Source organism: Lathamus discolor, chromosome 1 (assembly GCF_037157495.1).
Source record: "Lathamus discolor isolate bLatDis1 chromosome 1, bLatDis1.hap1, whole genome shotgun sequence".
In the NCBI taxonomy this organism is placed as follows: Eukaryota; Metazoa; Chordata; class Aves; order Psittaciformes; family Psittacidae; genus Lathamus; species Lathamus discolor.
The window spans coordinates 60,651,773-60,667,146 of record NC_088884.1 but is presented as its reverse complement, the minus strand read 5'-3'; the positions used below and the strand labels follow the sequence as shown (position 1 = coordinate 60,667,146).

The 15,374-nt window shown below is 39.7% G+C and overlaps 1 protein-coding gene across 4 annotated transcripts in view; it reads right to left on the bottom strand.

Moving 5' to 3' along the window:
- Window positions 1–15,374, bottom strand: part of SCUBE1 (signal peptide, CUB domain and EGF like domain containing 1) — a 213,101-nt gene that overhangs the window by 78,112 nt on the left and 119,615 nt on the right. For all 4 annotated transcript variants that reach the window (XM_065673120.1, XM_065673131.1, XM_065673139.1 and 1 more), the window contains one exon: window positions 691–807. In XM_065673120.1, coding sequence (XP_065529192.1) covers window positions 691–807 — 117 coding nt within the window. The remainder of the gene's footprint in view (window positions 1–690; window positions 808–15,374) is intronic.

The window sequence follows — 15,374 nt, the reverse complement described above, 5'->3', positions numbered from 1 at the left end:
GAGGCTGACAGTGATATCAGATGCTCTTTTCTTTCTTCCCTGACCTCAGTTTTAACACACTCATAAAGGATAAAATGACAAGGCTTTTGTGCTGTCTTTGGAACAGTAAAATCTGAGCATCAGTGTACTGTTTAGACCTGTGCAGTAGTAAATGCTGTTCTGGTTTTCCTTTGCAGCTGGCTACTTATACTTTGAAGTGACAGAAATGGACAATTGTCTGGGTTTTTCTGAGCAATACCTCTGCATCCTTTGCTTGACCTAATAGTAACCAGTTGATTATCTGCAGGTAACAAAGTACTGGTTGAGAATAGTAACTTGCTTTTTTGAACAGACAAATTCAGACACCATTAGATGACAGAAGTTTTACAAGGGTAGCAGACTATCCTTTGAAACTGGAGGCTTTTTGTAGCCAGAGTTGCTCCTCTAAATCTCTGGTCATCTTGAAACAGCTTGACCTCTATATCTCATTTCTCTGCAGTTATAAAACCCTCTAATAAATAGAGAGAAAAAATGATTGAAATGGGTAAACACAGAAAAAGTAGGTAAGGAGAAAGCTAATGAACTCACAATTGCAATCACTATGCCAGTATTGCCTTAACTTAAAAGTATTGATTAAATAACTGAATATTTACATCTTGTACTGGAACCACTGAAGGCAAATGATGCATTGCAAAGCAAACAGAGGCTGACCTTTACACGTTTTCCCATCAGGCTGCAGGGTAAATCCAACTGGGCAACTGCATCGTACCCCTGTCGCGGTATCCTTGCAAGTCCGATCACAGCCTCCATTATTGACAGCACATGTTTCTGCAGAATGAAAGAGAAAGAGAGAGAGAGAGAGGGAGAAAGGGAGTGTAATGAAATGTTCTGGGGGAGGGGAGAGGCACCGACACTTTGGGGCAATATTACAACATTACGAAAGCAATCTAAGTTTAAGCAAGCCAAATGAAGCAAGCTCTCAAGGTCATCAGGCCCCATGTACTGGTTTTGACTGGTAAATCATTTCCACAAGTCACAATTTCTTCCCCCCCGCCCCCCAAGCTGGTGTTTTTATTTATTATATTTAGTTAGTGCTTTTGAACTCTCTTAGACAATAGGATGGGTTATTACATCTGAAACAAGTTTAAAAAGAAAAAAAAAAAGTGATTCTGCCTTTAAAAGCAGAACCAAACATTGTCTGTTTTGTATCAATGTCTAGCTGAGGCTTTTTAAGGTTCATTTTCTTAAAATGATGTTGTAGGCATAATGAACTTTAAAAAGCAGTAGAAAGCAAAGCAGAGTGCTAGACTTGGAACTGAGAATTTAAAATCCTTAGTTAAGAAAGAGTTAATGGAAAATGAACTACATATATCACTTTGACAAGAATCTACATGCCCAATCTGTTCTTACTGAACTACAAGCAAAAGGCATCTGGGTTTTGTCCACTTAAAGCTTTTTGCAAATTGAAAGGAGTTTGGAGTGGGTGGGAGGGCATAATTGAGGTCACTGAACCCATTCCAAGCTGTGTCATTGAAATTTCCCAGTGCTTGTAGTATGTAGAAGGGTGGCTGGGCAAACACAGGCAAGAGAAAGCTGCAATACTTCTAAGCTTTTACAACAGTGGGCAATGGCTATTAGGTACCACCACATTAAAAAAAATCTTCAACTTCATTACAGAAAAAGCAAAAAACCCTCCCTCATTGCCATTATTTTCTGTTACTTGCGTGTGCACATGCGCACACTGTACACATACATACACACACATACCTACACACACATCCATAAAGTAGATAAAAGGCAAGTGAAATGACTAACTTTGCTTTGATCCGGCGAATAGAGTGGATGTAAGGATGCCAATTTAGCGTGTCAGTCTGAACTGTGCATTTATCTGAAAAGTATTTACTTCAGAGAGCAAGTCCTTTTAATAGCATCTTTTTCATTTGCTCTGTCTTTGATTAAATTAAAATACTTCCCTGCCCCCCGAGACTGCCATTATTCTGCTCAGCTCACCTCATTCTGGCTTTCCCTAAAGAAGCTTTGTCATTACTTGCTCAGATTTACAGACTCCTATTGCTGAATATTCACAGCCTGTGTCACAATTGTACCCTGTGGACAGGGTCTGACAATAAGCTATAGGATATGCTAATCGGGAATTGCCTTAGAACAGTACATTGATCAAAAATTATTTACACAGAACAGAAAAGGCTTTCTCTTTCCATTGACTAGTACTGAAAGATTTTATTTTAAAGTAGCCTCTGCTAATGCCCTCAAGGTGAACTCAGACTGGCTCTTTGGAGGGGCATCACTGCTTTGAAATAAGAGAATAAAAGTGTAACTGTTTTTCTTGTTTTGTTTTGCACTAGCACAGACCTCTACATCGGTTGTGGAATAAGCTGTTGGCACTTACGAACAAACCAAAAGCAAGGGGTTGGGGCACACATATACTAACAGCATGGGACAGAACTGCCATTCATATATATTCACACATGCTCTACTAGATAGATCTTAGCGCTTTTTTATGCCATGTGTGCTATGTAATAACATCATGCAGAAAAAGCAATCAGTTATATTTGCATATATCTGCCAGCAAGTACAGCTAACAAATGGATTGACATGTTTTCTGGAACAGCTTTCTGCAAATGGAGCTGAGTCTGCAACTCCTTATTTTCAGGGGGAATTCTTGCTCACCTTAGGAATGACTTGCAGGACCTGAACCTAACTGTTTAAGTAATATACTTCTGATTTTCATTTACTTCCCTGTGAAGGCCTATTTCATAGACTTAGAGGCTGAAACTGCTGCTTGAAGAATTCTGTAAATGACAGTGTTAGCATTTCATTTGTGTGTGAATATGTGTGTCCTCACAGGCCAATGTATCAAACGATTTTATGTTTCAAAGAAGGAAAAAAGTTTCAGGTCATTTAAAACTTTTCTATCAGGGTACAGTTTAATGGTAGGTTGATTTGCCATGAGTAAAAACAGTTAAGGTTAAAAAACAGGAAAAAGTGCTGAAGTTTGGCATGGCACTGCAAAGAGCAGTAAATCTTACGTTAGCAGATTAACTTTGGCATATGAAGAGTCCTTTATTGCAGTTCATCAACACGAGATGAACATAAGCAGTAATATTTCTGCTTTCTGGATGACATCCAGTGAAAATGAATAGACACAACAATTTTTTTTTCCCATGGCATGGATGACTGGATCTATAGGGTAAGGGTCATTCAGTGAACAAGAGTTATTTCTATGTATAAATAGAGTGAATCAAACCAGCTTTTCTTATTTTCACAGAGATTTAGTAACACAAACCAAAAAGGATAAATACCCTTCAACTTTCCTGGTGACTCTAATACATGACAAACCCTAAGAAAATTAAGATCCAAGCAAGCAAGAGGACATCTGACAGTACCTCTAACGTGGATAATTGGCGAGATGTATTAATGAAATTCCTTAAATTCAAGGTCATGAGAAAACACTGGTAAAAGAAAGCGAATTTGTACAGCAGAATGTGGGAAAGAGCTATTATGAGCTACATCAAATAGAATAGCTGAGGTCTATATACAACATAAACTGAAGCATGTCACCACTGTGTTTCTATTAGGAATTACTTCAACTCACCACTATCAAACTTTAGTATATATTTGAACGACAAATACAAGTTTTAGGTCTCAAAGAGCAGAAGTAAATTACTTATTTCATGCTGGAGAATCTATACTTATATGGAATGGATGTTCAAAATGGTGATCAGATCTTCATGATGGTATTGATCCTACAGACCATTTTCCACTTTTTTGTTTGGTTTTGGTTTTTTTTTTCTTCTGTGAAAGGCAACCTCAGCTTATTTTTTTTTTCTTCCATTTCACACTTTTTTCCACAATTTTTGTTCTGATGAGGTAGCAGAATAAAAACTGGAAGACACAAAGCAGTGTCATACAACTGCCATTTAGATTCCTTTCGAATTATGATAAAGCTCATCACTTCAACCTATTAGACTTTACTGTGAATTTAAAGTGATGTTTGCGGCCACATTTACATCTTTATTAAATTCCCACCAGAAACCTCAGACAGAAACAGGGATCTAACAAAAAGGACATCCCCCCAGTCTGGGACAGCTTACATTGTGTTTCTACACTGTGGACAATTCTGGAACAATGTCCCATGAATCCGCTCCCTGGGTCTGTAGACAAGAAGTAACGAAAATCATTACCAACATGCTATAGCTATGATTTCTCAATTAGGGTATTTATTACGAAAGCAGAATCTATACCAGGTGGCAATGGAGCCCGGTCACTTTCTTAAAAAGACTTCTGAGAGCAGACAGGATTTATTTGGCTTTGAATGCTATTAAATGCCTGAAACTCTGAACATGTGCCATGGGTTAGGAATATTTCTGAAAAACTAAATTGCAGCTTCTTTTATAAAACAGGTGAACACAACTGTTCAAAAGGTAAGCTTCTATTCAAATCTGGTGGGTTTTTTTTTGAAGGTGGCAAATTATATCATAAAGCCATTGAAAAACTGCCTTGAAGACAGGTGCCTCTAAAATCTGCCTCCATTTTTTTTGTGATTTCATTTGATCTCTATGATCAAAAGAACATGATGTTATTTTAAGGGTATTAATCAAAACCAGGCAAATCTTGGAATCTTTATTATTCACTTTGGCAGCCTGGGTCAATTTGAGTACTACCCAAACCAAAGGTTTAGGAACTGAGATATGGTGCAAAGCAGAACAAACTTATACAGGTCTATGGGACTAGAAGAGATACCTCTGAAGATCATACAGTAATATATGCCTCAGTGAGATCATGCTCTATAATCTTTGGTAAGTCATGAGGACATGGTAGGGTTCCTGATGACTGGACAAGGTAAACATCAAAAACGCAAAAGGAGAGATCTGGGCAACTACTGGCCAGCCAGCCTCACATCAGACCCCCGTATGTTTATGGAGCAAACCATCCTGGAAGCCATTTGAAGGCACATGAAAGACAAGAAGATGATTGGGAATGGCTAGCATCAACTTACTGAGGGCAAATCATGCCTGATTAACCTGACTGCCTTCTACAATGACATTATTTACACTATGGGTAAGGGGAGAGCTGTGGATGCTCTTCACCTTAAGTTTAGCATGTGCTTTGACATCATCTTCCATAATATCCTTATGGCCACAGTGGTGAGAGAGAGACTGGATAAGTGGATAATACAGGGAGTGGAAGATTGGCTGGACAGCTGAACTCAAAGGACTGAATCAGTGGTACAAGGTCCAACTGGCAGTCTGTCACCAGAGCTATCCCCCAGCCTCAGCTGGTGATATTAAAGTTAGTACTGCCCAATTTCTCTAACAAACTGGACTATGGAACAAATGGTACCCTCTGCAAATTTGTGGGTGATACCAAACTGGAAGAGTGATCAATACACCAGAGAGCCAGGCTGCTACTCAGAGAGGCCTTAACAGGTTGGAAGAAAAGGTCTGAGGGGAACATTAATGACCTTCAATGAAGGGAAACCCAAGTTCTGTGTAGGGGATGCAATATTCCCATACGAAAGAACAGGCTTTGAACTGACTGGCTAGAAAGCAGTGTAGAGAAAAGCCCGGAGTCACTGGTGGACAAGCTGAATGGAAATCAGAAGTATTTCCCTAAGGGAAAGAAGACCAACAGCATCCTGGCTTACATTAGTCAAAGTACAACCAGAATATCAAGAGAAGTGACCCTACCCCTCTATCTGATGCTTGGAGTAACAATATCTGGAGTGCTGTGTCCATTTCTGGGCACTCCAGTGCAAGAAAGACATGGACATACTTTTTACAGGGATAAGAGAATTTCATCTTTTCTATCCATTCTTAAATTCCTTTAGATTAGCATAAAAAGCAACAAGATTTATGGAAAAAAGCATTATATAACAGACAGGTTATGTCTCTGTTTTGCCTTAACCTCAGTCAGTCATTTTAGATTGGCTCTAATTATGATCTACTTGAAAACTTAATCACATAAGCTCTGGAATGTTTGCATATACCTGTACTTATACGCAGAACTCCCCCGGTCTCAGTCAACCTGCTAAAATATTAGGTGCATAGTTCCATGTGATAAAAATATAACATAAATTTTCAAATTATTATCTTAAAAGATAAGAAAGATTAAAAACCCATAAAGATGTTCTACATAGGTATAAGGAAAGAAATGGACAAGTAACAAAGTGATCAATTATATTTTTTAAGAAGACTTAAACAAAGATAAGCTCCTTTGGGTGGTAGGCAAGAAATTAATTTCAGAAAGATGCAAGCACCCTCTTTACACTGTAAGGGTGTAATCCTGCTGATCACACAAAAAGGCTGAGCAGGTGGCAGTCACAAAGAGCCCTCAGGAAAAGACGCTGAGTATAACATAGGCTTGTACTATTATTGTCTAAAAGCACGAATGCCATTTTGCAGTCACTGCGCCATTGTGCAGTGTATTGCTGCTGTGTTGACCTGTGCTGTTGCATCCTGAGCAAGACAGAAGACAGATGAGTGCTACTTGGACCTCTGAATGATGGAGGGTGATCTTCATGTTATGCCCAGAATGTATAAAAAGTATAGGAATATTGCACTAGTGATCAATGTCACTTTCCTTTATCTGATCAACACATATCCCTGGTCATGAAAAGCCTTTAAGCCACAAGGCATGAAAGCAAAAGCAGACCATCTAGCATCAAGGTGCTTTCTTTGGAGATAGAGAGAATTGATTCTCTGATGTTTTCTGTTACCCAGCATGGCAGTCTGCAGTCAATAGGATCCAGAAAGCCCTATTTGGTTTCCAGCTCTTGATCACAACACAATGACTGGAAAGAGAGAAGAACAACTGTAAACGAAAGAGCTATTTTTAATAATGTGTGTATAAATATGCAAAGAAGCCTTAACAGAAGACCAAAAGTGGCCAGTGGTCGTGAAAACAAAAGAATTCATATACAGCCTTAAGTGAAAATGAAGAAGGAAGCCACTTAACTCATCATCTATATTCAACTGAGTCTTGCAGCAGCTGCTGTCTTGATCTCTATCTTATAGAAAAAGCATGAGAGGAACACTTAATGGCACCTTTTCCAACAGAAAAAGTTGTTCCTGTAATAAATGAAATGAAAAAAATCTGTATAGCTAATGCTTGCCATATCCTCTGAATCAGAGAGGAAGGTTGGACTGCCCTCCTGTCTTAAGGCCTTGTGCAGAGGAAAAGGACATTTTGCAGCAACAGGTAGGCAATAAAGATTAGGTTTGGTCACATCTTCAAGTTTATGACATTAGACTCCAAAGAGTGAAATCCGTACGCTGCAAATGTGCAGCATGTTCCCTCTTTTCTTGCTAATTAACAATGATTAGCAATTGGTAACTCGTTTAAAGGCAATTGCTCTTGGAAACATGGAAAAGCAGGTTTGAGCTGATTCTCAAATTTAAAAGGCCATTGAGGTGTTTAATGTTCTCTAGAGACACAAATCTGGGCAGTGTCTGTCTCTAGGACAAAAAGGAGAAGAAATGATAGCAATCCCCAAAACAAAGAATGTTTTCTAAGTTTGCCACATATCTGTAAGCCATTTAGGTTGACATGGTAAGCAGTAAGTACAGCTGAAAGGAGGACATGAAAGGAGAAAATGCTTTTTTGCCCTGCTTACTTCCTATGATTGGCCAAATGATAACACTGACCATAGGGCAAGTTAAAGCAAACCATCAATTCAACTGCCTTTCATTTGGAATTCATTTGCAGTACCCTAAAGCTCACTGAGGTCAGCAGAAATAGGCTTGTTGGGCTTTCCTTCCAAAACCTATGCCACATTAGAGAAACTTATTTTGAGCCAATTTTTATGCCAGCCAAATAGCAATCCATGACGGAGCAGTCTGCAGCTGTGAATTTAAAGTAGCTCTCAGATCCTGTCAGTAGGTCATAGCCCAAGCAAAGTTATAATACCTATAATGAGTGTAATCCTGTCTACTTTTACACTTGGTCTGCATTTTGCACAAGATCTGACCACAGTATCTTATGCTCAGAGTAACTGTCTTAAATTTAGGGCTCAGCCACATGAATGAGTCAATCTTGATGTAACCGAAAGCTAAAGATTGCAAGAAGAATGGGAGCTTTGGAGCACTCACTGTTTTAGCCGATTACCTTAGAGCATTTTTTTCCTAATGAGGTGCCTGTAAAGTAATACTGCCACGCAACTGGAGTGGCAAAAAGGGTTAAACTATTATTAATCTCTGTTCCTCAGAAGATGTGCTGTAACTAAAAGCTATTGTAAACTGCTACCGTGTCTGAACCAGGAGACACCCTGTTTGCCTATCCTGAACACATAAAAACGAGTTGCAGTTCTCTCATTTGCTTTCTGTCCTGCACCAATTCCCAAGAAATTTTACAGTACAACTCAGTAGAAATGAACTTGCAGAACTAGTCCCAGGTGGTGCACGCAGCACATCAGTGAGTCCTATCTTAAACTGGATGTATTTTTTAAGTAAGATTTCAAAGGAAACAGCCGCTTTAAAATGGAAAAAAAGTACATACGATTGGGTTTATTTTGAGAAGACCTAATCCTAAACCATTAATTGCCATCATCTGTAATGATTCTTTGCATCACTGTAGTATTTTTGAGCCCTCCTAAGGACCAACACCAGGACTCCACCGTGCCAGCTAAAATTAAGTTACAGTTATGAAACAGTGATGATCCTAAAGCTATTAAAGCAGTCCTACATGAGGGTCAGATCCTGCCTGGCTGAGTGGCACTGGCTGCCTCAGCTTAAAGAACGTTGATATCATTCAGTTTAACACAGAAAGTATCTAGAATCAAATTAGCCCATAGCTTGTAACTCACCTCCCCTCACACCCAAAAATGCTCTTTGCTCAGTCTGGCTCAAAAGCAGCCTGTGCTGACATCTTATCTGCTTCTTTCATGCTGCTATCACAGCACTATCACAGCACAATCTCCACCAAATACAGCTCCTTCCAAACTACAGGCATACTGGGGTTGTGCATAGTACACTCCTCTTAACATTTATGCTATATAGGAGAATCTTACAGACATAATTCTTATCGCTAGCAGCATCACTGCTGAAGGAATACACAGTATGTGTAAGAAAGTAATGAGACAGAGAACACATGGTAAGACTGCTGCTGCCATCCATAAAAAGAATTTCACTGCAGGCAGCAATACATTCAGTATATGGCATGAGATCAGGGTACAAGGAGGAACCCAAGGGACAACAAACTCAAGGAGAAACTAAAACCACAACTAAAATATTTGAATTTTCAGTTAAGTGAGAACTATGTTATTCTCATGCAAATTATGCTCTGTGATGCTGAAAGGATAGAGAAAGACCATTCAGAAGAGTATAATGAAAGAAACAAATAGCTGTGAACAGATGAAGGAGAAGCTGAAAGAGCTTCATATTCAGGGAATGAAAAAGGTGAGACAGAAAGGGTAACTTGCAGGATGTGGAATTCTTCCCTCCGTTATGCTTGTCTCCTCATTTCCTTGCAATTTCATGATTTGTAGAATTTTATTTGCATGAAAATAGGATGAGAATTCTGCACTGCTACATATGGAATGTGTGAAGAAACAGCTAGGTGAATCTTGCACTGAATCATGAATCCGGCAGCTCTCATTTCAGAAAAGATCTATTCTTCAGGGAACACCACATATTTGGGGAATGTTACTTGATTTGGTATTTTATAAGCACTGGATGAGTCCAGACTGGTCCCTTAAAAACAGCAGTATTGGTTGTATTGTGGTGCTTTTTTTAAGTAGAGCAGCTGTATTAAAGAAAAACTGAAATACTCTAAACACTGCGAAGGAGCATTATCTCCTGACCTTGGACAAATCCTTTCAATTAAAATGGAAAAGCAAAACAATGGAAAGTATTTGTAGGAATTCTGGATAAGGTCAGACTCTTTATCATCAGTGAAGAAACGAAGAAAAGGGATTTTTATAGGAAATAGCACACCATTTCCAAACTCAATGAATAAAAGTGAGGATAACTCAAGATGAAAGGATCTGCCCTTGTGAGAGACAGAATGCATGAATGACCTCAGGGATTCCTTCCCCATTTTCTATAATTTCATACAGCAAAACAGAACTGACAGAAAGAGTTAGAATGAGGTCTTGGTTTCACAGTTAGTAACCGAGTTAGAGATCCCCCTGACAATACACCTGTTAATGTTTTAAATGCTTTATTGATTACAGCACAAAAAAGATTGTGATGCATACAGAGCAGCACACTCGGCTTTCTGACAGTAAGCATTTCTAAGTCAGATAAATGCCATTCATAGAAATAAAGACATATTTTAAGTAATCTGAAAGAGTCCTAGGAGGCAGTACAACGAAGCTAGGAACTAAAGTACACGCTGAAAAGGTGCTCTTGCCTTAAAGTGACCTTTAGTAGGCTGGAACTATGATAGAAGTTAATTGCTTTGGAAGAATACTTGAAAACAAACGCTAGCTTGTCCATCTCCCTCCTCTTCAAAATAGAAAACTGGGTGTAGGATCATTTGGAAACTCTCATTCCAATTTGAAAGAGACCAAAAATGAAGTCTCCAGAATCCATTTTTAATTCACATTGGAACAAAACAGCCTAAGACTTCTGAAAATTTTCTAATAGAAAGCCAGAGCTCACAATACCCTTTATTCCAATGGCTTGGTAGTTAGGCCATTACACGCCATGTTAGAAAACCACGTCCCATTTTCTATTCCTTCATGTTTATTGAAAATGAAGAATCCCAAGCTCTTATCAGGCTATCATTTATCAATGCTGTCCCCAAAGGTAGAGCACCTTCATGAGGCAATAATGACTTAGTCTGGCATTACAGCCCAACACACAAATTTACAGTGTTTCATAGAGAGAGGCAGAAGTAAAATGAAGACTGCATACTAGAGAAATTAGGTTTTTATCTCTTATTTACATACATGTTCATACAGGGCACAGATCCTTGCAAGTTAAGACCTGACATTTTTTTAGCTTTAAGATCTCAGAGCCCTGTACCATCAACTCTTCTCAACTCTGGAATCCCGGTGATTTTGAGGTGGACTAGGAGAAAGAAGGGGAGAAGGGTGGCTGACCATATGAATGTGCATGTGGACAACGCATCTTAAGTAAGCCACCTTGCTTTCTCCTCTCATGATTAACAATATAAAGTTCACACACTGGGTGTGTGCCCTCTGTAGTCCCTATTTTATACAAGCTACTTGAAGGAGAATCTTGGTTCATCAGAAACAGGGAACATAGAGGACTGCTCTGGTAAGGGCTACAAAATGCCCAGAAGGCTCTGTAAGGGGCAATTGCAGAAGCAAGGATAGTGCTTTAGATGGCCTTTCTGCCTTGAACTTGTGGTGAGCAGGTTCAGCTCACATGTGATGTTCTACCCGTTCATTAACAATCTGTCACCTGCAATGATAATCTGTGGTGGAAATAGCTGTAATTAATTACGTTCCTTCCGCTCAGGCAATCGGTGCTCCTAAAGGATCTGCTCCCAGACAAAAGTCAAAGCATGATAGATGTCCAAGGTGAATAGGGTAGCCTAATCCTTAGATAATTGTGGTTTAGGAAAAAATACCATTTGGCTGATTATTAAGCTCAGATGACTCAAGACATATAAAGCTGGGTACAACTTTGGGTTCAAATGGGTAAACTTAGCATAAAGATCAGCTCTAAAGTAAGTCTCTCTATTTGATGTCACAGATGGTAAAACGTTTGCCTTTGCTGCAAATGCAGTAAGTCATGACCATAAACTTAAATATTGGTTTTGATTTGTTTCATTTTTCTTAATATGACCGGAGCAGCTCATTAAAATTCATTGTAGGTACTGGGCTAAAAGTCTCCGGAAATGAAAACAGCTTTGGCCAGGACAGGATAAACACAGTTACTTTGGCTGATGTTTCTAAGTACCTTCAGGAGGCACAAGCCTGGGAAGAAGCGCTGACCAGCACACAGAGGAAGGAGTACTGGCTTGTCATGAAAGCAGACAAAGCAGAAACTGCACTTGTGATCTACTAGTCTGAACTGGCTCCAGCTATCTGGTGCAACATTTGAGATCCTTGGAGTTGAACTGATAGTGGAAGTACATTTTATAAAGCAAGCTCACATTAAGGCAAAAAAATAGATAATTCTGTCCCATATGACATGGAAGTACATTTTATAAAGCAAGCTCACATTAAGGCAAAAAAATAGATAATTCTGTCCCATATGACATGCAGTGATGTTCTCTGTTCTAAGCTAAACCATGGCAGAAATGCCCAAATAGCAATTTCTACAGCTCACATCTCTAGTGATAGCTGTGGAGAGCAAATGGTCTTAGTGGACTGCACACTTGTCTCTCCAGGCAGGTAGCTGGGTGGTCATTATAAATGGATGGAAGGCTACTAGAAATGGAAGAGGAGCCATCTGCAGAAGTCAAATTATTCTAGGCACAACAAGGGAAAGTACAGGAGTAGTGAAAATACTATCTTAAGTGCTGATCATGTGCCATGAGTATAGACAAACCAAAGCCCTGCATGTAAGCCACCCAGGAAATCAGGGATGGAATGTAATATATGTACACATGTAATATAGTCCAGCCTGGCAAAGGTGGTCCTTGTTGGTGTGATTTTCTAGATTACTTGAAGCACTTCCTATGTTACATAAACAAACCAGGCAGAGGTAAACTATAGCAGTAACAAAGTCCAGGACAGTTTCAATGCACTTAACAGTTTACACAAGCACTTCAATTGACAGAAAAATAATTTGTAGGGGTCCTGGGAGCCAGCATCAAGGAAAGAGAAGAGAATTACAACCCTGTATACATCCCTGTATCTTGAGGTAGGCTGCAAACAGCCTTATTGATGACTTGAGATGTCGGTGTCCAATGACAAAACCTTAAGCTGTCCTGACACACGAGTTGACCATGTCTTGTGAAGGAATGAATTTCAGGGTAGAGTTTTGGTTTCTGAAGACACATGCAGTGATGTCATTACTGCCATTTGCACCATTATCCTGGCCTTAAACAGGCAAGAGAAATTACTGCACTTCCTTGACTTCAAATGGGCTCAATGTCCTATTGTTCTTTACTACACTGAAAAGAACTTTGTAAAACTCTGTTCTTGAGACAGTAAGAAACCAACCTTTTATCTTCTGGGGCCAGAGGAAGAACATTTTATTGCCCAAATGAGCTCTTGCAAGTTTCTTCTGTAAAGAATGGAAAAGGTGGATTGAAGGTGAAGAAAATATAGCCTTTTCAGTTGTTCTGAAGTCACCTGAGCTCAAGCCCAAATGCACCTCATCCATTTGGCTACTAAAGAATGGAGGGACGGAAATGAAACATGGTGAGAAATGGGTCAGCCCACCTCTTCAAAAAGTGATGATCAGAGGATAAGAGCTAAGAAGTGCCCTGGATACAACATAATGGTTGTGTTTCTAAACCACCTTCAGGCCTGTGATTATGACAACATAAAAAGTGACTGCATTTTTAAAGACAATATAAAAAATATAAAATTGCTTGGCTTTAAGAGCTGATGCAAACAGGAGCTAGAGCAAAGCATTACCTTTGATTAGGAGATGAGAACTTCTTTACTCTTAAGACCAGAAAGTTCTGGAGTCCTGGTTCCTGAAAGAGGAGGTTTTCAGCTGCATGTTATGTCTTTGTAAGCAGTTGACTTACTTGTAGTGAGGCAGCCCACTGGCATAACCAATGCTATAATATCTATTTTTGTGTCCACAGTATCGAGTTCTACGCAAAAGAAAGTCTCAGGATACCAAAAGACAACTGCTCTATTAAAACCCTGTAGCCTTTAGAAGCAGAAGACAGCACCCAAGAAGATAAACTTGTTAATTTACAGCATGTATGATAAAGTGCTAGACTACTGGATGATGCATCATTACAGTTTGTAGACTGTGGGACTGCTGGACTTACGAATTCTGTCCAAGGCTGCAACAGCAAAAAGAGATTTGGAAACTGGATACATGAAAAGGACATGGAACTGTTGGAACAAGTCCAGAGGAGGGCCACGAGGATGATCAGGGGACTGGAGCACCTCCCGTATGAAGACAGGCTGAGAAAGTTGGGGCTGTTCAGCCTGGAGAAGAGAAGGCTGAGTGAAGACCTCATAGCAGCCTTCCAGTACCTGAAGGCGGGCTATAGGGATGCTGGGGAGGGACTCTTCATTAGGGACTGTAGTGACAGGACAAGGGGTAATGGGTTCAAACTTAAACAGGGGAAGTTTAGATTGGATGTAAGAAAGAAGTTCTTTACTGTGAGGGTGGTGAGCACTGGAATGGGTTGCCCAGGGAAGTTGTGAATGCTCCATCCCTGGCAGTGTTCAAGGCCAGGTTGGACAGAGCCTTGGGTGACACGGTCTAATGTGTGAGGTGTCCCTGTCTATGGCAGGGGGGTTGGAACTAGATGATCTTGAGGTCCTTTCCAACCCTAACTATTCTATGATTCTATGATTCTATGAGTAAGAGCAACTCCCACTGCTGAAGATGTGATACTAGACAAAAAATGTTGAGGATGTGTACTGAATGGGTGGAAATTTGGAACTTCTAAAAGTTGTGTGCTGACACTAGAATGGCTTTTATTCAGGTACGCAGGGCATGATACACAGTGTTTCAAACTGATGCTGGATTAGCACACTCCTCTCATCAAGTAGGGCAGTCTTATGCTATGATGCTATGACAGGAGAAACAGTCCTGGCAAACAGGTTCTTAAGGAAAAGAAGGTAAAGGAAAGTGAGAAGGTCTTTGTGACTGCTCCTAAGAAATACACTGAAAATATTTTCAGAAAAAAATGTGATGTACCACAAAAGCCAGAGACTTGAACATAATCTAAAGAGCTGAAGGCAGTGCTCAGCTAAGTGCAAGATAAACTATACCAGATGTTTAAGAAGACCTGAAGATATTGGTTGTGCCCTGCTGATTTATAGTAAGTGCAAGGTGTTCTGCAACAAGAGAATGCAAACTTACCTTACAGATAATGGTAAGGTTCTGGTTTTAAATACTTGGGTGTGTGCACTTCTGCAGGATGAATGTGCACTTTACTTCCTAATCTACAGAATGCACACGGCTCAATGTCCAGTTTATAATACCCACCACAGACCTCTGGCATATGGCAGAACCTGACCAGAAGCCCACCTGGAGTATAATTAAGACTGTACTCCTTTCCACTCTACAATGGCAATTGACCAAGGAGAAGTAAAGGAAATGTAAATGAGCTGTATGAACAGCAATATGGTGCAACATTGACTCCTCAGAGAAAAGTCATTCAGTGCCATTTCTTTACTAAGAGTGATCTACGCTCTGAATCCAAATGTTTTTCTCTGAACAAGGGAGATAAAGGACAGCTAGAAGCCCTCGAAGTCTTTCTGAACATTATGAAAAAGGTTGGATTCATAGGAATCATTGTATGGCTCTAAAGGAAGGTTT